The sequence below is a fragment of the Salmo trutta genome, chromosome 18 (assembly GCF_901001165.1).
Source record: "Salmo trutta chromosome 18, fSalTru1.1, whole genome shotgun sequence".
NCBI classification, from domain to species: Eukaryota; Metazoa; Chordata; class Actinopteri; order Salmoniformes; family Salmonidae; genus Salmo; species Salmo trutta.
The window spans coordinates 22,662,795-22,684,105 of record NC_042974.1 but is presented as its reverse complement, the minus strand read 5'-3'; the positions used below and the strand labels follow the sequence as shown (position 1 = coordinate 22,684,105).

Genomic DNA, 21,311 nt, shown 5'->3' with positions numbered 1-21,311 from the left:
CAGATGAAAAAGGATAAAATGCACGACTTCTTCTTCTGTGGGTTTTATGGCACACTACAACCCAAAAAGGTATATTACCGCCACCAACTGGACGGGTTGAAGAAAACAAGGTAAAAATACGCGACAGGAAAAACTAACTTAATCCACCCAAAATAAAACAATAAAAAAAAAACACATAGTGAGAGTAAGCCCACTGGCGGGAAGTAGGAGAAGATGGAACAAGATGGACATTCTGCACATTTTCTTATCGATGAAACATTTGATCTCAATAAAGTTTTTTGTTCACAGACATCTGTTCTGAACAGAGGGGACTAAGTTTTGTCGACTTTGTGTGAAAGTAACCTGCCTAAATGACTACCGCCCTGTAGCACTCACATCGGTAGCCATGAAGTGCTTTGAAAGGCTGGTCATGGCTCACATCAACACCATCATCCCGGAAAGCCTAGACCCACTCCAATTCACATACCGCCCTAACAGATCCACAGACGACACAATCTCAATCGCACTGCACACTGCCCTTTCCCACTTGGACAAAAGGAACACCTATGTGAGAATGCTGTTCATTGACTACAGCTCAGCGTTCAACACCATAGTGCCCACAAAGCTCATCACTAAGCTAAGGACCCTAGAACTAAATACCTTCCTCTGCAACTGGATCCTGGACTTCCTGACGGGCCACCCCCAGGTGGTGAGGGCAGGCAACAACACATCTGCCACGCTGATCCTCAATATGGGGCCCCTCAGGGGTGCGTGCTCAGTCCCCTCCTGTACTCCCTGTTCACCCACGACTGCGTGGCCAAGCACGACTCCAACACCATCATTAAGTTTGCTGATGACACAACAGTGGTAGGCCTGATCACTGACAACGTGAGACAGCCTATATGGACGCCAGGACAACCTCTCCCTCAACGTGACCAAGACAAAGGAGCTGATCGTGAACTACAGGGAAAGGAGGGCTGTTACTTTTTAATAGATTTTTTACTTTAGTATATTTAGTAAATATTTTCTAACTCTATTTCTTGAACTGCATTGTTGGTTAAGGGCTCATAAGTCAGCATTTCACAGTAAGGTCTACTACACCTGTTGTATTCGGCACATGTGACATAAAATTAGATTTGATCTTGGTATAGTTATGTGAATGTAATATACTTTCATCTCGAGTTGTTGTATCTTGGACAGTGTTTGACCTTGCAGAGGGTTAGGCATTGCAGTAATATCCGACCAATTACCTGCTCGCTTTAGAAACGCCAAGTCCTTTGCACACGCCCATACTCCGGTCTCCATATAATGGGGCGCAGCTACCGCTTCTCAAAATTCTCCAGACCTCAAAGGTAAGCATGACAACGAAGTGCTTTAGGAGGTATGGCAACGCGGGAGGATGTGACCGGCCTGACACTCTTGTACAGTAGGTGGCAGTGTATGCACCTCTTGGTTGGATGCGATCTGCCAACACAATTAAAAGAAGAAGTGTGTACAGCAGTGCAGTGTTTTAGGGCGTCATATAAATGTTTTGCGCAGGTAGGCTGCCTAATAATAACTTACCTAGCTAGGTAAAATACCTTGGAAAACTTTTAAATGTATATATATATATAATATAATATAATATAATATTGAAGACTCATGTTAAAAGGAACCACCAGCTTTCATATGTTCTGAGCAAGGAACGTAAACGTTTTTTTTTCATGACACATATTGCACTTTTACTTCTCCAACACTGTTTTTGCATTATTTAAACCAAATTGAACATGTTTCATTATTTATTTGAGACTAAATAGATTTCATTTATGTATTCTATTAAGTTAAAATAAGTGTTCATTCAGTATTGTTGTAATTGTTTTATTTATATATATATATATATATATTATATATATATATATATATATATATATATATATTTATAATATATATATATATATATATATATATATATATATTATATATATATATATATATATATATAATATATATATATATATATTTGGAATACATCTTGCAGAGAAAGTTTGTTCGCCAGTAACATAACGTAGCAGGCGTAGTATAAACTGGTTCGCTATCTGCAGATTTCTTAATTTTGGTCATTGTGTTTGCCAATCTGCGCACTGCTCAGCTCAGGGTGACTCTTGTGAACATGGCAAACGCTCCCTGCCATGTGATCAACTCAGGAAGTAAATTGTACATAGAACTTGACCTAGACACGTACAATTCAAACGGAGTTATTTCTATATTTCTTTACATAATACAACAAAATATGTAATCTACACACCAATAATTCACTGTGACTGTGGGTAGTCGTTGCTTTTTTAAATGGATATTAACTTGCTTTATTGGAAAAACGAGGGCAAGGTAAATATCCCATCCATCAACGTGTTAGATGAGCAATGAATAACATACATCATGTCTGTAGTAAGCCACAGTATGCATATTTGGAATGATTATTGATCTGAAGTGTTTCAATGCATGGAAATTCTTTTTCAGACATTCCTCAGTCGACTACGCCTCTGGTTTAATATTCTTGACCCAAGTTCCTTGCTCTGCTCTGATGTGAGTATCAAGGAAATGTGACTTATGAATGATTACATTTTTTTGTAAACTCCACATGTGACTCGATTGTGGAGAGAACCGTTAGCTGGATGTGAACTAGCCTTCGATCATGACTCTCAGTTCCGTTACACATGAGCGTCATTGGACGAAGGCGTCTTCTGTTAGGGGGAGTATTTTTAACAGCCTGGACGCTCGGTCTGAACGTTAACAGCTACCTTCTCTTGCTGTAAAGATTTGGATGCATAAAGACCTTAACTTTCATATTAGCGATAAATAATTTTCCAAAAACAAAAGGTTAAATTGATACACACTTTTTATAGGGTTAGGGTTCACACATGGCCATATTTCGATGTTAGAGCGGTTGTTTACAGAATACAGGGAAGACCTGTGCTAATTAGCCATCTGTAGTGCTGAGCAATTAGTGCTTTGAGGTCGTTTCGATTATAAAAAAAATAATGGTTTTCGGTTTAGAATATATGTTTTTTTTACATTAAGTGCATTATGTAGGTTGAATGCTATAACAACACAGAATACAACAATAAAAGACCCACGATGGTAGTGACTGTCCATTACTGCTTATCACTTAACCATAATTTATTCACATTACTTTAATACAATATTTCAGTTGTGTATTTTACATTTTGTTTTATTCTTCAAAGTAAAAAAAGGCATACTTTTATGACATCTGAATACCAACTATCAATCACTTTGATCATGTATTTTCAGATACCTCGCCAAGCAACAGCTGCTATCTATGTCACCTCACGATCAGGCATTCTTCTCTCTTCAGTAGCAGGCGTAAAAAGAAAAGGAGAGCTCAGATGCAATATTTTTATAACCAATGTTTCGACAGCCAAGCTGTCTTTTTCTTCTTCGATGAGTTTTAACAGCGGTTGGCATCCAATATGTTGCATTACCGCCACCAACTAGACTGGAGTACAACTCCCTTATACTTTGCTTGAAAAAATAAACAAACAAATACCCTACCATCTAACATATTAACTAGGGAAATTGTGTCACTTCTCTTGCGTTATGTGCAAGCAGAGACAGGGTATATGCAGCAGTTTGGGCTGTGAAGACCATTTCTTCCTAACAAAGACCGTAATTAATTTGCCAGAATTTTACATAATTATGACATAACATTGAAGGTTGTGCAATTTAACAGCAATATTTAGACTTATGGATGCCACCCGTTCGATAAAATTTGGAACGGTTCCGTATTTCACTGAAAGAATAAACGTTTTGTTTTCGAAATGATAGTTTCCGGATTTGACCATATTAATGACCTAAGGCTCGTATTTCTGTGTGTTTATTATATTATAATTAAGTCTATGATTTGATATGTGATTGAGCGGTGGTAGGCAGCAGCAGGCTCGTAAGCATTCATTCAAACTGCACTTTCCTCCTTGCCAGCAGCTCTTCGCAGTGCTTGAAACACAGCGCTGTTTATGACTTCAAGCCTATCAACTCCCGAGACTAGGCTGGCAATACAAGAGTGCCTATAAGAACAGCCAGTAGTCAAAGGTATACGAAATACAAATGGTATAGAGAGAAATAGTCCTATAATAACTACAACCTAAAACTTCTTAACTGGGAATATTGAAGACTCATGTTAAAAGGAACCACCAGCTTTCCTATGTTCTGAGCAAGGAACTTAAACGTTAGCTTTTTTACATGGCACATATTGCACTTTTACTTCTCCAACACTGTTTTTGCATTATTTAAACCAAATTGAACATGTTTCATTATTTATTTGAGACTAAATAGATTTTATTGATGTATTCTATTAAGTTAAAATAAGTGTTAATTCAGTATTGTTGTAGTTGTTTTTTATTTATATATATATATATATATTGCTAAAAAAAATAAAGGGAACACTTAAACAACACAATGTAACTCCAAGTCAATCACACCTCTGTGAAATCAAACTGTCCACTTAGGAAGCAACACTGATTGACAATAAATTTCACATGCTGTTGTGCAAATGGAAGAGACAACAGGTGGAAATTATAGGCAATAAGCAAGACACCCCCAATAAAGGAGTGGTTCTGCAGGTGGAGACCACAGACCACTTCTCAGTTCCTATGCTTCCTGGCTGATGTTTTGGTCATTTTTGAATGCTGGCGGTGCTTTCACTCTAGTGGTAGCATGAGACGGAGTCTACAACCCACACAAGTGGCTCAGGTAGTGCAGCTCATCCAGGATGGCACATCAATGCGAGCTGTGGCAAGGTTTGCTGTGTCTGTCAGCGTAGTGTCCAGAGCATGGAGGCGCTACCAGGAGACAGGCCAGTACATCAGGAGACGTGGAGGAGGCCGTAGGAGGGCAACAACCCAGCAGCAGGACCGCTACCTCCGCCTTTGTGCAAGGAGGAGCACTGCCAAAGCCCTGCAAAATGACCTCCAGCAGGCCACAAATGTGCATGTGTCTGCTCAAACGGTCAGAAACAGACTCCATAAGGGTGGTATGAGGGCCCGACGTCCACAGGTGGGGGTTGTGCTTACAGCCCAACACCGTGCAGGACGTTTGGCTTTTGCCAGAGAACACCAAGATTGGCAAATTCGCCACTGGCTCCCTGTGCTCTTCACAGATGAAAGCAGGTTCACACGGAGCACATGTGACAGACGTGACAGAGTCTGGAGACGCCGTGGAGAACATTCTGCTGCCTGCAACATCTTCCAGCATGACTGGTTTGGCGGTGGGTCAGTTATGGTGTGGGGTGGCATTTCTTTGGGGGGCAGCACAGCCCTCCATGTGCTCACCAGAGGTAGCCTGACTGCCATTAGGTACCGAGATGAGATCCTCAGACCCCTTGTGAGACCATATGCTGGTGCGGTTGGCCCTGGGTTCCTCCTAATGCAAGACAATGCTAGACCTCATGTGGCTGGAGTGTGTCAGCAGTTCCTGCAAGAGGAGGGCATTGATGCTATGGACTGGCCCGCCCGTTCCCCAGACCTGAATCCAATTCAGCACATCTGGGACATCATGTCTCGCTCCATCCACCAACGCCACGTTGCACCACAGACTGTCCAGGAGTTGGCGGATGCTTTAGTCCAGGTCTGGGAGGAGATCCCTCAGGAGACCATCCGCCACCTCATCAGGAGCATGCCCAGGCGTTGTAGGGAGGTCATACAGGCACGTGGAGGCCACACACACTACTGAGCCTCATTTTGACTTGTTTTAATGACATTACATCAAAGTTGGATCAGCCTGTAGTGTGGTTTTCCACTTTAATTTTGAGTGTGACTCCAAATCCAGACCTCCATGGGTTGATAAATTGGATTTCCATTGATTATTTTTGTGTGATTTTGTTGTCAGCACATTCAACTATGTAAAGAAAAAAGTATTTAATAAGATTATTTCTTTCATTCAGATCTAGGAAGTGTTGTTTAAGTGTTCCCTTTATTTTTTTGAGCAGTGTATATTGTCCGATTATAATCGGTATCAGCATTTTGTGGTCCTCCAATAATCGGTATCGCTGTTGAAAAATCATAATCGGTCGACCTCTACCAGAAACCATGGAAAGATGGAATCATTCACACACAACTGAAAGCACGAACCACTGTATTTTAACCATGGCAAGGTGACTGGGAATATGGCCGAATACAAACAGTGTAGTTATTCCCTCCGTAAGGCAATCAAACCTGCAAAACGTTAGTACAGAGACAAAGTGGAGTCGCAATTCAACGGCTCAGACACGAGATGTATGTGACAGGGTCTACAGACAATCACAGACTACAAATGGAAAACCAGCCACTTCGTGGACTCCGATGTCTTGCTTCCGGATAAGCTAAACACATTTTCCGCCAGCTTTGAGGATCACAGTGCCACCGACGCGGCCAGCTATCAAGGCCTGTGGGCTCTCCTCCGTGGCCAACGTGAATAAGACATTTAAGTGTGTTAACCCTCGCAAGGCTGCCAGCCCAGATGGCATCCCTAGCCACGTCCACTTCACTGATCCTCAACACGGGGGCCCCACAAGGGTGCGTGCTCACCCCCCTCCTGTACTCCCTCTTCACCCATGACTGCGTGGCCACGCACGCCTCCAAGTAAATCAAGTTTGCAGATGACGCAACAGTAGTAGGCCTGATTACCAGCAATGATGTGAGAGCCTACAGGGAGGAGGTGAGGGTCCTGGGAGAGTGGTGCCAGGAATATAACCTCTCACTCAATGTCAACAAAACAAAGGAGCTGATCGTGGACTTCAGGAAACCGCAGAGGGAGCACCCCCCTATCCATATCGACGGGACCGCAGTGGAGAAGGTGGGAAGCTTCAAGTTCTTCGGCGTACACATCACTGACAAACTGAAATGATCCACCCACGCAGACAGTGTGGTGAAGAAGGCGCAGCAGCGCCTCTTCAACCTCAGGAGGCTGAAGAAATTTTCCTTGGCACCTAAAACCCTCAAACTTTTACAGATGCACAATTGAGAGCATCCTGTCAGGCTGTATCACCGCCTGGTACGGCATCTGCACCGCCCACAACCACAAGGCTCTCCAGAGGGTGGTGCGGTCTGCCCAACGCATCACTGGGGGCAAACTACCTGCTCTCCAGGACAGCTACAGCACCCTATGTCACAGGAAGGCCAAAAAGATCATCAAGGGCAACAACCAACCGAGCCACTGCCTGTTCACCCCGCTATCATCCAGAAGGTGAGGTCAGTAAAGGTGCATCAAAGCTGGGACCGAGAAGCTGTTTTTCAATCTCTCTCAAGGCCATCAGACTGTTAAATAGCCATCACTAGCACCTTAGAGGCTGCTGCCATATATACAGAGACTTAAAATCACTGGCCACTTTAATAGTGGAACACTAGTCACTTTAATAATGTTTACATATTTTGCATTACTCATCTCGTGTATAAACTGTATTTTAGTCTATGCCGCTCCGACATTGCTCATCCAAGAATTTATATATTCCTTTACTTTAGATTTGTGTGTATTGTTGTGAAATTGTTAGATATAACTTGTTAGATATTACTGCACTGTTGGAGCTATAAACACAAGCATTTTGCTACACCTGCAATAACATCTGCTAAATGTGTATGTGACCAATAAGATTTGATTTGAGATGGAGTATTTGGCTGTTTTGGCTTCCAGAGCCAATTCACCTTTAATTAGGGCTAGGCGTCCCATCAACGTGGCAGTTGTAAATAATGCAGCGCCATGTGTCACGATTGCAGATTTTAGAGAAACAAGAGATGTCGGTACATATGTGTCTTATATCGGCTGAAAGCTTAAATTCTTGTTAATATAACTGCACTGTCCAATTTACAGTAGATATTACTGCGAAAAAATGGCATGCTATTGTCTGAGGAGAGCTCCTAACAAAACGCTTTCTTTTCACCGCAATAGGTTTGATAAGTTCACCTCTGAAGGTGAAATGTGTACTTACATTCTGAAATCTTGCTCTGATTTATCATCCAAAGGGTCCCAGAGATAACATGAAGTGTCGTTTTGTTTGATAAAATCCTTTTTCATATCCTAAAAAGGTCCATATAGCATGCACGATCGATTTTGTATTTCCACTTGTTCAATTTGCAAAGAAAGGAATCTGTGAATCTAACCCTAAACGTTGTTTTAACCAGTCAAATCAAGTTTGTGTTTATTCCTCAGAGATCCTAGAACGTAACCAGACTTCACTATATCATTAGGGGTGTAGTATATCCTATAGGACACCGTATTTGGTCAGAGAGCGACGCCTTCACGGCACGCCGATGACACGGGCGATCTTCACTTGATTGACTGTAACTTTGTCAAATAAGCACCAATCGGGGTCAAACAAAGCTAGCTAGATAGCCAATGAGCTGGGAAACCCCGTATCGTCACAAAATTTGGCTGCTAACCTTGTGCGACAGCAAGCCTTTTCCTTTTGGACAAAAATTGCAAGAATATGGAGAGTTATGAAAACTGGGTGTTTTGCAAATGTTGAACTTACAATATGGCTACTAATACGGGAAAAGCTAAATCAAAGTCCAAGTATACAGATTTTACGATATTCTTGCAGAAAAATGTAATGTAAATGTGTCCTCACGATTTGCCCGAATGTACCTGGGTGACTTCACACTAAATGTCATGTAGCTTGCTCATACTTCAAGTTATCAGTCTGAAACATACACTGCTGCCCTCTTGTGGACACCATTGGATTTACAACTAGAGTGATGACTAGATGTGGAACCTTTCTGTTGCATTTCAAAGATGGTGGTAGAAAGAAAATAAAAAAAAAACTGTTGGTTTTTTTCTTAGTATTTTCTTCTACCAGATCTATTGTTATATTCTCCTACATTCAATTCACATTTCCACAAACTTCAAAGTGTTTCCTTTCAAATGGTACCAAGAATATGCATATCCTTCAGGGCCTGAGCTACAGGCAGTTAGATTTGTGTGTCATTTTAGGCTAAAATTGAAAAAAAGGGGGCTATCCCTGAGAAGTTTTAAACAGAACATGTAAGGTCCTTGGACTATAAGGAGTAATGTTAGGTTCCTTTAGTGCATTATTTGGCTGAACTTGCGGGCGTTCAAACATCAACTGTCCCGCAAAGGTCCACTTTGCAAAAAGTCAACTTAACCTTGCTCTGGCCATGTGATCCCGTGGCTCCGTACGGAGGGTGTGAGATGCAATTGCGTAGCCTCTGGAGGCTTTGGGAGGCCAAATCAAGCTCCGAACTGCATAGCCACACACCTCCCAAATTTTGTAACAACGCAGAGGGTTCCGTATAGCTCCGCTTTTTCATGACTGGTTGATGGTAGGTGGGGGCGGGAGGTCCTGTATAAACACAAACTCACTTCCTTGGCAACAGCTCTGCTCCAGGAAGCGCAAGAAGTATGAATGCTCTGACTTCTGCGGTGGCCGCATCGCAATCCTTGCTGTACAGCATTTTCTGCTATGCGGCCTCCGTAAAAGTCAGAGCATTCCGGCTTCTTGCGCTTCCTGGAGCAGAGCTGTTGTAAAGGAAGTGAGTTTGTGTTTATACAGGACCTCCCACCCCCACTGACCGTCAACCAATAATGTCAATGCGGAGGTATGCAGAGCCCTCCACATTGTTACAAAATTTGGGAGGCACACAGCGATGCGGTACAGAGTTTGATTTGGCCTCCGGAGGCTCCGCAATTGTGTAAACCCTCCGTACGGAGCCTCCGGATTGCATTGCCAGAGCAAGCATAAATTGTATTTAAGGCTGTAGAGTAGACCAGTAGTTTTCAACCGGTGTGCTGCGGTGTGCCTTGAGGATCTATCAGGTGTGCTGCGAAACCTTTCCTAATCTTGATAATTTGTTTGAACACTCACTTACAAACGTGACCAGTGGTATGAATGTCGGATTTTGACTTGGGCGCACCAGTGCCGCTCAGATAATTCATTGAATGGCACACATGGTTACATCTGCATTTTTGTTTCAAGTCCAGTGTGCAGGAGCTGTTGTTACAGTTGTATCATTTGAGGGGCGCACATCACAAGCAAAATTATTTGTTTAATTTTACTTTGCCTGTGAGAACCATTAGCGAAGGTCTGCGGCTTAGCAGTAACGAACCTGGTCTTAGAACATTTCGTATTATTATGTATATCAATCCGGGACATTCTAATTAGTATGGTGTGTTACATTTGGTAAGGTTACATAAGACGGATGGTTACTAAAGGCAAAAATGAAAGGCAGGTATAACGCGAACGTCTAGCAACTCAAAGGTTGCAAGTTCGAATCTCATCACAGAAAACTTTATCATTTTAGCTAATTACTAACTTTTCAACTACTTAGCATGTTAGCTAACCCTAACCTTAACCATTTTAGCTAACCCTAACCTTAACCTTAATCCTTTTAGCTAGCCGTTCCCCTAATCTTAACCCTCTAACCTAACTCTTAAACTTACCCCTAACTCTTAACCCCTAGCCTAGCTAACTTTAGCAAACTATCTAGCATTCGTAACATATCATACTTTTTGCAAATTCATTACATATAAATGAATTATCATTTGTAACAATGAATACATACCACACGGAACGTAACATAAATGGAGTGTCTCAGATTTACTTACAGAATAATACAAAATGCTTTGAGACCAGGTTGCAGTACCACAGTGTCTTACAAACAAACAATGCATGGCTTTGTCTGTGGTTGCACCTTTACGATGCAGAAAACCGCTCGTCGCTAGACCGTTCCGTTCAAAAGTAAGACCTATTTTACCACCGTTTAAAGGGGTACACACAAATTAACCATCATGAGTAAGGAACTATGAAAATAGTTTAAATAAACTCTATTTAATCTATGAAAAATGGTTGTCACCGAAAATGTATGGATCATAAAAGTTTTTATCACATCAAGTTGTGCCACGGTTAAAAAAAAAGGTTGAAAACCACTAGAGTAGACTGTAGTAAACAGTTCACTCACACAGGAGGCCCCACTGTTTGAGTCACATTTGGGGCTATGTCACAGATCTCTTTGGCTATGTGTTCTTGCTGCACAGAGAATTTCAAGCACCATGAATTGTAGCTCACAAAGGTGAAAAATGTATATTCAAATGAGGTTTATTTCTTTTTCTCAGGCTGAAATAGAAAATGCCCACTCACTCATTGGAAGTGTGGAGAGAATGGTGCATGATGAAAAGGTAGGCTAAAATTGCTGACAAGGTAAGGTTTTTCTGTCATCATGGCAAATGTTTTCATTTGACACATTTTAAATGAAGTTCTGTTTCCTCTAGGCTGGAGATGCAGCATGGATACTTTCTCTTGTAAGTAAGATCCTACAACCAGCTAAGTCTACAACCTGTACTAAATCTGGCTTGTACAGAAACAAACTGTCTGATATCCAGTCAGCGTGAATTGAAAAATTATAACATTATACACTACTGTTCAAAAGTTTGGGGTCACTTAGAAATGTCCTTGTTTTTGAAAGAAAAGCATTTTTTTTTTCATCCATTAAAATAACATCAAATTGATCAGACATACAGTGTAGAAATTGTTGGAAATGACTATTGTAGCTGGAAACGGGAGATTTTTATTGGAATATCTACATAGGCGTACAGAGGCCCATTATCAGCAACCATCACTCCTGTGTTCCAATGTCATGTTGTGTTAGCTAATCCAAGTTTATAATTTTAAAAGGCTAATTGATCATTAGAAAACCCTTTTGCAATTATGTTAGCACAACTGAAAACTGTTGTTCTGATTTAAAGAAGCAATAAAACTGGCCTTCTTTAGACTGGTTGAGTATCTCTGGGTTCGATTACAGGCTCAAAAAGGCCAGAAACAAATAATTTTCTTATGAAACTATCTATTCTTGTTCTGAGAAATGAAGGCTATTCCATGCGCGAAATCGCCAAGAAACTGAATATATCGTACAACGCTGTGTACTACTCCCTTCAAAGAACGGAGCAAACTGGCTTTAAACAGAATAGAAAGAGTGGGAGGCCCCGGTGCACAACTGAGCAAGAGGACAAGTACATTAGTGTCTAGTTTGACAAACAGACGCCTCACAAGTCCTCAACTGGAAGCTTCATTAAATAGTATCCGCAAAACACCAGTCTCAACGTCCACAGTGAAGATCCGATTCCGGGATGCTGGCCTTCTAGGCAGAGTTCCTCTGTCCAGTGTCTGTGTTCTTTTGCCCATCTTTTATTTTCATTGGCCAGTCTGAGATAATGCTTTTTCTTTGCAACTCTGTTTCTGGCCATTTTGAGCCTGTAATCGAACCTACAAATGCTGATGCTCCAGATAATCAACTATTCTAAAGAAGGCCAGTTTTATTTCTTCTTTAATCAGAACAACAGTTTTCAGCTGTGCTAACATAATTGCAAAAGGGTTTTCTAATGATCAATTACACTTTTAAAATGATAAACTTGGATTAGTTAACACAACATGACATTGGAACACAGGAGTGACAGTTGCTGATAATGGGCCTCTGTACGCCTATGTAGATATTCCATTAAAAATCAGCCGTTTCCAGCTACAATAGTCATTTACAACATTAACAATGTCTACACTGTATTTCTGATCAATTTGATGTTATTTTAATGGACAAAAGAATGTGCTTATCTTTCAAACAAGGACATTTCTAAGTGACCCCAAACTTTTGAACGGTAGTGTACATTATGGGTTGATTATGGCATTTATTTTGATATCTCTGATTGTTTCTGCAGTCTTCTGTTCATGCTGGTACTGGTGCTATACTTCCAGCTGTTTTCCGTCCTCAAGGTACTGTCTCATTAATCAAGTGAAATGTCTGATCGTAGCCTAGTTCTTTTCTCTGTGCTTTGTTACATTAGTCAAAAGCCGGTCTTAGAAATCCCAGACTTAGGGCAACAAACATGGGGTAACATTGTGGGAGGCAGCCCGTCTGTCTAGAGCAGGGTCTCCAGCCCGGTTCCTGGAGAACTAACTTCCTGTAGGTTTTTGCTCCAACCCCAGTTGGAACTAACCTGGTTCATCTTATCAACCAGCTAATTGTTAGAATCAGGTGTGCTAGATTAGTGTTGGAGTGAACCTAGAGGATGGTACTTCTCCAGGAACAGGGTTGGAGAGCCCCGGTCTAGAGAGACTAGCTTTTGACAGAAAATAAGGGCCACAAAATCATATCTTTTAACGGCATCTTTCATTTAATTTATTTTTAGCATTTTTACCAATATCAGCCCCTTTGGTAAGTGTTTTACATTTTATTTCATGGTGTATCACTTTTTACTCTAAATTGTTAGTACAAAAATGTTAATAATCACTCAAACTCCCATAGCAATTGCAGCTGGTGTATTTCAATTTCATGGTTATTTCAAATGAATTGATATAATCTCATATTCACCACACTGTAGTGGTTAACATACTTTTCATTTTCCTTCAGGTTGTTGCCAGCTTTTTGCCACACAGTGGAGTCAAACCGGCTCTATTCTGGCAGGTAAGGGACTTGCAGATGATCACATCAACTGATATAATCATAACCAAGTACCAGTGGAGGCGCCTCAGAGGAGGAAGGGGAGGACCATCCTCCTCACTGAAATAATTTATTAAAACACTGTTTTGCAATGAAGGTCTACAGTTGACTTAACAGCACTCTGGGTATATTGACTTCAATACAAAACCTAGGAGGCTTATGGTTCTTACCCCCTTCCATAGACTTGCACAGTAATTATGACAAGTTCCGGAGGATGTCCTCCAAACTATCAGTGCTCTTGCATGATCTGACATTTTGTCCACAATCAAAGGAACAGAGAATGAATCTAGTACTGAAAGCATAAGCTACAGCTAGCTAGCACTGCAGTGCATAACATGTAGTGAGTAGTTGACTCAAAGAGAAAGACAATAGTTGAACAGTTTTGAACAAATTCATTTCTTTAAAAATTGAGAAATAAACTGGCAGAGGAAGAAAAATTGCATAAATAGGAAAGTATACCAGTTTCATTTGACCAGGATGTTGACAGCTGTGCCACACAGATTGCAAAATAGTTGAAGAGATTTTTGATGTACCGATTCCATGGTAAAGGGTGTATGAGTCGATATATAAAACGCTGCAAGATTTAAGACTTCGTGCTTTTCATCTAAAATAATTTTACAGAATTCTTGCCACCAACAAAATGTTGAATATTTGGGACGTACAATCATCGCAGCTCTGCAGATTTTGTTGTGAGGATATAGAATCAATAGACCATTTATTTTGGTATTGCCCTCAGGTAGCCTGTTTCTGGTCTCAGGTTCAGGAATGGCTGAAAATGCATAACATTGATCTAAAATTGACCCTAGAGATAGTACTGTTGGGAAATTTGGAGAGACCAGGTCAGTCAATTACTAATACTCTTAGTAAAAGTATTTATACACATATACACACACTCTCATTCTCGGATGGTTGAGGGGCAGCTCTTGGGGAACTGTGGGGTGGGATCTTAGAGGCCTGGCGGTTGGAAACTTGGGGCGGTGGCTGATGGGTCGCTGGTTCGGGTCCCCGTTTTTTGACCTTGTGGGAGATCTGTCGATGTGCCCTTGAGCAGGATGTTGACCTTAGTTGCTTCTGTGGGTCGCTCTGGAAGGGAGTCCGTTAGAGCACCAATGATTCTTTTGAAAAACATTTCTTAAATGGAAGCAAACGGAGCGAAACGGGGATGAACATACCTGAATTTGTCCAATAGGAACTTGTTTGCAACTGTTGGACGAATGATTACACCCTAGATCAGCTAGATGCAGGCAAGAGTGTGCAAGGCGGTTTTGAATGTGTCACTGTCTGTCACCTTGATTATTCAAATGTTTCTCTCAACCTGTGCACCTACGTTGTAAACTTTCATTCATAGGCTAGGTTGTTGCAACCTCATGATGGGTATAGGGGAAATGTGAGTATCCTGTAGTAGCCTAAACCTATCGACGTTATGTTGAACTGGGTAAATGGAATATGATTGACAGTCATCCAATATGCTGTAATAGAAAAATGCCATGCTCATAAAAAATTGTTCTCCCTCATCTTAAACGTCACCGACCGCCACTGCCTGGTACTCAATATTGTTCACTAATGAGAAACATTTCTGTAGTTTTTGCTTCAGAGTTACAGCGCTGGATTCAATCATGCAAACAGAAACGCATCTTCTGACAAGGTAAATGGTGAAGAAATTACCTTATTTTCGCCCAATTATGTCATCCCACACTGTGCTCTGTTTTCTACTGGTGTTTCATATGCGTATCATGCCTTTTCTCCATCAGGGGATTAAGACCTCTTTGAAGCAAGGTCTGTTGATTGTCGGATCAGTTGCATATGCAACATGTGCAGGGGTGAGTATCACTACTGGGGAAAAATGTTATGTATTTGGTTAATGAATTACTTGTAGAAGAGTAGATTGAGGTGGCAGGTAGCCTAGTGGTTAGAGCGTTGGGCCAGTAACTGAAAGGTTGCTAGATCGAATCCCGAGCTGACAAGGTAAAGATCTGTCGTTCTTCCCCTGAACAAGGCAGTTAACCCACTGTTCCTTGTAAATAAGAATTTGTTCTTAACTGACTTGCCTAGTTATATTTTTTTTTAAAAGATGATGCTGTCAGAGGCTGTTTGATCATCAAGATGACACCAGGTTTGACTTTACCTGTGTTTCAGGCAATTCCTCAAATAGTCATACAGCGACTTAGCATGAGCAGCCCAGCTGTCCAGATGTTTTTTAGGTCTGTATTACCAATTCCCCTCTCAGGTAAGTCCTAAGGATTTGAAAAACTATTTCTCACTTGAAAAGTGCACTGAAAGTAAGTGATCTGGGTACACCTCAGCCACGCTCAAGGTCCTAAACGATATCATAACCACCATCGATAAAAGATAATACTGTGCAGCCGTATTCATCGACCTGGCCAAGACTTTCGACTCTGTCAATCACCACATTCTTATCGGCAGACTCAACAGCCTTGGTTTCTCAAGTGACTGCCTCGCCTGGTTCACCAACAACTTCTCTGACAGAGTTCAGTGTGTCAAATCGGAGGGCCTGTTGTCCGTACCTTTGGCAGTCTGTATGGGGGTGCCACAGGGTTCAATTTTCAGGCCGACTCTTTTCTCTGTATACATCAATGATGTTGCTCTTGCTACTGGTGATTCTCTGATCCACCTCACGCAGACGACACCATTCTGTATACTTCTGGCCCTTCTTTGGACACTGTGTTAACTAAACTCCAGACGAGCTTCAATGCCATACAACTCTCCTTCCATGGCCTCCAACTGCTCTTAAATGCAAGTTAAACTAAATGCATGCTCTTCAACCAATCGCTGCCCGCCTGTCCAGCATCACTACTCTGGACGGTTCTGACTTAGAATATGTGGACAACTACAAATACCTAGGTGTCTGGTTAGATTGTAAACTCTCCTTCCAGACTCACATTAAGCATCTCCAATCCAAAATTAAATCTAGAATCGGCTTCCTATTTCGCAACAAAGCATCCTTCACTCATGCTGCTAAACATACCCTCGTAAAACTGACTATCCTACCGATCCTTGACTTCGGCGATGTCATTTACAAAATAGCCTCCAACACTCTACTCAGCAAATTGGATGCAGTCTATCACAGTGCCATCCGTTTTGTCACCAAAGCCCCATATACTACCCACCACTGAGACCTGTATGCTCTCGTTGGCTGGCCTTCGCTTCATATTCGTCGCCAAACCCACTGGCTCCAGATCATCTATAAGTCTTTGCTAGGTAAAGCCCCGCCTTATCTCAGCTCACTGGTCACCATAGCAGCACCCACCCATAGCACGCGCTCCAGCAGGTATATTTCACTGGTCACCCCCAAAGCCTATTCCTCCTTTGGCTGCCTTTCCTTCCAGTTCTCTGCTGCCAATGACTGGAATGAATTGCAAAAATCACTGAAACTGGAGACCCATATCTCCCTCTAACTTTAAGCACCAGCTGTCAGAGCAGCTCACAGATCACTGCACCTGTAAATAGCCCATCCAACTACCTCATCCCCATACTGTTATTTATTTTTTTGCTCCTTTGCACGCCAGTATCTCTACTTGCACATTCTTCTTCTGCACATCTATCACTCCAGTGTTTAATTGCTAAATTGTAATTATTTTGCCACTATGTCCTATTTATTGCCTTACCTCCCATATCTTACCTCATTTTGCACACACTGTATATAGACTTTTCTATTGTGTTATTGACTGTATGTTTGTTTATTCCATGTGTAACTCTGTGTTGTTTGTGTCGCTTTGCTTTATCTTGGCCAGGTCACAGTTGTAAATGAGAACTTGTTCTCAACTGGCCTACCTAGTTAAATAAAGGTGAAATAAAAAAACATCTGGGACATCAGGGTACCGTTACAAAGAATTATCACAATACCAATTTTAGATGAACGTTGTTACAATTTCTATCCAGAATCAGTGCCCCAGTGTGACTCTGATTGTGTCTTATGAACAAAGTACTTGATAGATTTATTGATCAAAGGGTGTTTGTTTCTGAAGCCCTTATCTACATTTATGGATAGGGTGGTGTTCCTTTTCTCAGATCTGTGCTTTATCCCATAGCCTCCCTGGCCTATTTCAATGTGGTCATTGTCAGAAGTGAGGAGTCCGAGAATGGAATCCAGGTGTTTGATTCCAATGGGAATTCTGTTGGAGTCTCTCAGGCAGCTGGAGCAAAGGTGAGAGGAAACAGTTACTGAAGTAAAATAAAAAGGCATCAGCAGGCTCTTTAATATACCTTTGTTAATGTTCGCTGACATGTTTCCTGGTTAGGCTGTGAAGGAGACTGCTCTCTCCAGAGCTGCTCTGTTAGGCACTACAGCTGCTGTTCCTAATCTTCTTCTTTTCCTCTTGCAAAAGTAAGTCACTCGTCTTGTGCTGGGGCTGTATTTCCCACTATGACCTATTCAAGTCTTTGAGTATATAAGGTTAGCTAATCTGTTTTATAAATAGTTGGTGACATCTTTGCTAATATTGCCTATGATATGACTAATACAATATGTGCTTTAATCCAGGAACATTTAGCTTGAAATCAGAAATATTATTATGAAGATGTCTTTACCTAAAGCTATGAACAAATTGACCCCATCTTTTTTTCTGTCATTTCAGGGCAAGTTTTCTGCAAAGGAGCCCCCTGCTGGTGGCTCCTATACGTCACATCAGCACTGCGATCGTCCTGGGCCTGATGATCCCAGTGTCCTTCAGTCTCTATCCACAGCTTGGAACGGTAGGACCTAGAAACATTAATACTGTATTTACTGTGCGCTTCTCAAAACCCAAACATACTGAAACTCAACATTTTATTCTCTCTGCTTTACAGATCAAAAAGGAAAAGCTGGAAAAAGAATTAGCGACTGCAGCGGTAAGTGGTGAACTATTCTACCACAGGGGGCTCTGAGGCACCAGCAAACAAGTTCTGCAGACTGCAATGTGGGAGCAGGAGGACCAAATCCGTGTGACTTCATTGACTGGGCAGCACGAGAAGTAACCTTGACGGCCACGGGATGCAGCGTTGCTTCATACACTAGGATGATGAATTCAGTCGTAATTAATTACAAATTGATAAAGGACAGAGTCCATGTTTCGATTCAGTTGAATTTAATAGCTGCAACTTGTTAGTGGATGTGAATTAACAATGCACTGCAAATTAATTGTAATCGTGAGTTTGTATAGCAAACAATGCCCTTCCTCGTACAGCTGTTCACGTTTCAAGTTTAGTGATTTGGTTTGCAAGTTCGATCTTACAAAAGCAAATCATATTACTCTCCATTATTTTAGTTTAAAAAAATATATATGTACATGTCAGTTGAAGTGGATTTTTTTGACGGCACAGATACTTGTATTTTTAGAACAAATAGGATATTCCAGAAATGTAAACTAGATGAGTTGAATCTCCTCAAACTAGATGAGGACATGCATAGTGCACGCAACATTAGTGTCTCAGTGAATCTATTCAGGCACTAAGACAAGCCTTTGAGAACAAGGGTAGAGATGCCCAAGAAGTAAAACAATAAATTACATTGTTTTCAAAATATCAATAAAAATGTCATTACAGTAACAAATAGGTATGCAACATCATTTGACATAATGGTCATATATATAAAACCAAAAATATTGCTCCAGTAACTAACAATAGCTGACAGCTTTCCAGGGAGGACAGAGATCCGTTATGCCTCCACCCTTGGCAATCGGTCTACTGCTTATCAAACTGAGGACACAAGGTTAGAAAAATGTTATCTGTTCTCCCTCCCATCTCACCAACACCCAAACATATGAGAAATTCCTTACATTGCATTTATCCAAAGATATTAGTTCAATTTTGGAACTTTATTCAATAATAAGAATCGACAACACATTGTTAAGATAACTGATAGAAATATTTAAAATAAACTACATTTCTCATATTTGCCATGCATCTCTTACTTTAATTCTGAAATCTAAGAGGATAAATCATGATTCTTGAGACCTCAAATTATTCTGTTACGTCTTTAAAATAAACTATTGGATTGCTGTAATGCTAGGGATACATGATTTATTAGACAGTTTAAGACACTGCAGTGCTTATATTCCCAGCCAATACATTCTGCACCTGGGGAACAAGACAACCATGTTCTCACTTGTTCATGTAAAACAAAGTAACCACAACCAAACACTGTTACCTCGTCAGTGTTCAATGGATTAGCCCTATTTCACATATTGCCAATAGCACCATTCATTTAGGTATTCACTGTTATTGTATTATTGTCAAGACGATACTTTACAATAAAGAAAATGTATATCAATTGTTTTTTTCTGTCACGGAAAATGACAGGTAGGCTTTTAGTATTGTTAAAAATCAGGAATGCAATCAGGAATGTGAATACATAACACCTGAGTGCTTCCCATTCACCATTAAAATGTCACTGTGGCATATTTGTGGTTTCAACTTCCAAAATATGCATCAATATGGGGACAAAATTGATGAAATTTGGCCACTCATCAAACTAAGCTGCCATACAACTTAATTTGATTAAATTGATATCAAACAGCTATAGCAGGTAGCTACAGCACATTATACTAGTTGTGCAGTATAAAAGTACATTTTTGCATTTTGGCTGCTGTTGTCCCCACAAACCAAATCCTTGTTGAATGGAAGTGCACGGTTCTTTCTTACTACAACATAGTGCATTTGGAAAGTATTCAGACCCCTTAACTTTTTCCACATTTTATGTTACAGCCTTATTCTAAAATTGTTAAATAAAATGTTCCTCAGTCTACACACAATACCCCATAAAGACAAAGCCAAAACAGGTTTTTAAATTTTTTATTTACATAAGTATTCAGACCCTTTGCTATGAGACTCGGAATTGAGCTCAAGTGCATCCTGTTGTTTCCATTGATCATCCTTGAGATGTTTCTACAAATTGATTGGTAAATTCAATTGATTGGACATGATTTGGTAAGGCACATACCTGTCTAAGGTCCCACATTTGACAGTGCATGTCAGAGGATAAACCAAGCCATGAGGTCGAAGGAATTGTCCATAGAGCTCCGAGACAGAATTTTGTTGAGGCACAGATCTGGGGAAGGGTACCAAAAACTGTCTGCAGCATTGAAGGTTCCCAAGAACACAATGGCCTCAATCATTCTTAAAGGGAAGATGTTTGGAACCACCAAGACTCTTCCTAGAGCTGGCCGCCCGGCCAAACTGAGCAATCAGGGGAGAAGGGCATTGGTCAGGGAGATGACCAAGAACCCGATGGTCACTCAGAGAGCTCCAGAGTTCCTCTGAGGAGATGGGAGAACCTTCCAGAAGGACCACCAGCACTCCACCAATCAGGCCTTTATGGTAGATTGGCCAGACGGAAGCCACTCCAAAGTAAAAGGCACATGACAGCCTGCTTGGAGTTTCCCAAAAGGCACCTACTGTCTCTCAGGCCATGAAAACAAGATTCTCTGGTCTGATGAAACCAAGATTGAACTCTTTGGCCTGAATGCAAAGCGTCACGTCTGGAGGAAACCTGGTACCATCCCTACGGTGAAGCATGGTGGTGGCAGCATCATGCTTTGGGGATGTTTTTCTGAGGCAGGGACTGGGAGACTAGTCAGGATCAAGGGAAAGATGAACGGCGCAAAGTACAGAGAGATGAAAACAATGAAAACCTGATCCAGAGCACTCAGGACCTCAGACTGGGACGAATGTTCACCTTCCAACAGGACAATGACCCTAAGCACACAGCCAAGCCAATGCAGAAGTGGCTTCGGGACAAGTCTCTGAATGTCCTTGAGTGGCCCAGTCAGAGCCCGGACTTGAACCCGATTGAACATCTCTGGAGAGACCTGGAAATAGCTGTGCAGTGACGCTCCCCATCCAACCTGACAGCTTGAGAGGATCTGC

The 21,311-nt window shown here is 41.3% G+C and overlaps 1 protein-coding gene across 2 annotated transcripts; it reads left to right on the top strand.

Moving 5' to 3' along the window:
• The first annotated feature begins 2,121 nt into the window (after window positions 1-2,121).
• On the top strand, window positions 2,122-19,716 carry sfxn4 (sideroflexin 4). Of its 2 annotated transcripts, XM_029698024.1 has the most exons (14): window positions 2,122-2,343; window positions 2,476-2,541; window positions 11,074-11,136; window positions 11,230-11,259; window positions 12,667-12,721; window positions 13,138-13,163; window positions 13,359-13,412; window positions 15,031-15,093; window positions 15,200-15,268; window positions 15,585-15,675; window positions 17,498-17,613; window positions 17,708-17,793; window positions 18,044-18,161; window positions 18,255-19,716. In XM_029698024.1, exons 1-14 carry the CDS (start codon window positions 2,305-2,307, stop codon window positions 18,330-18,332), a joined length of 954 nt encoding a protein of 317 aa, XP_029553884.1. In that variant the 5' UTR covers window positions 2,122-2,304; the 3' UTR covers window positions 18,333-19,716. The 2 variants fall into 2 exon arrangements, with proteins under 2 accessions (XP_029553884.1, XP_029553885.1); XM_029698025.1 differs by lacking the exons at window positions 2,122-2,343; window positions 2,476-2,541 and adding an exon at window positions 9,626-9,777.
• The last annotated feature ends 1,595 nt before the right edge of the window (window positions 19,717-21,311 follow it).

Excerpts from the sequence above, each read along its gene's own strand:
- sfxn4 (XM_029698024.1), top strand. The coding sequence starts at position 2,305 with ATGGATATTAACTTGCTTTATTGGAAAAACGAGGGCAAG. Across the intron at positions 17,614-17,707 it reads CTCAGGCAGCTGGAGCAAAG|GCTGTGAAGGAGACTGCTCT; the intron begins GTGAGAGGAAAC and ends TTTCCTGGTTAG. Across the intron at positions 18,162-18,254 it reads TCTATCCACAGCTTGGAACG|ATCAAAAAGGAAAAGCTGGA; the intron begins GTAGGACCTAGA and ends TCTGCTTTACAG.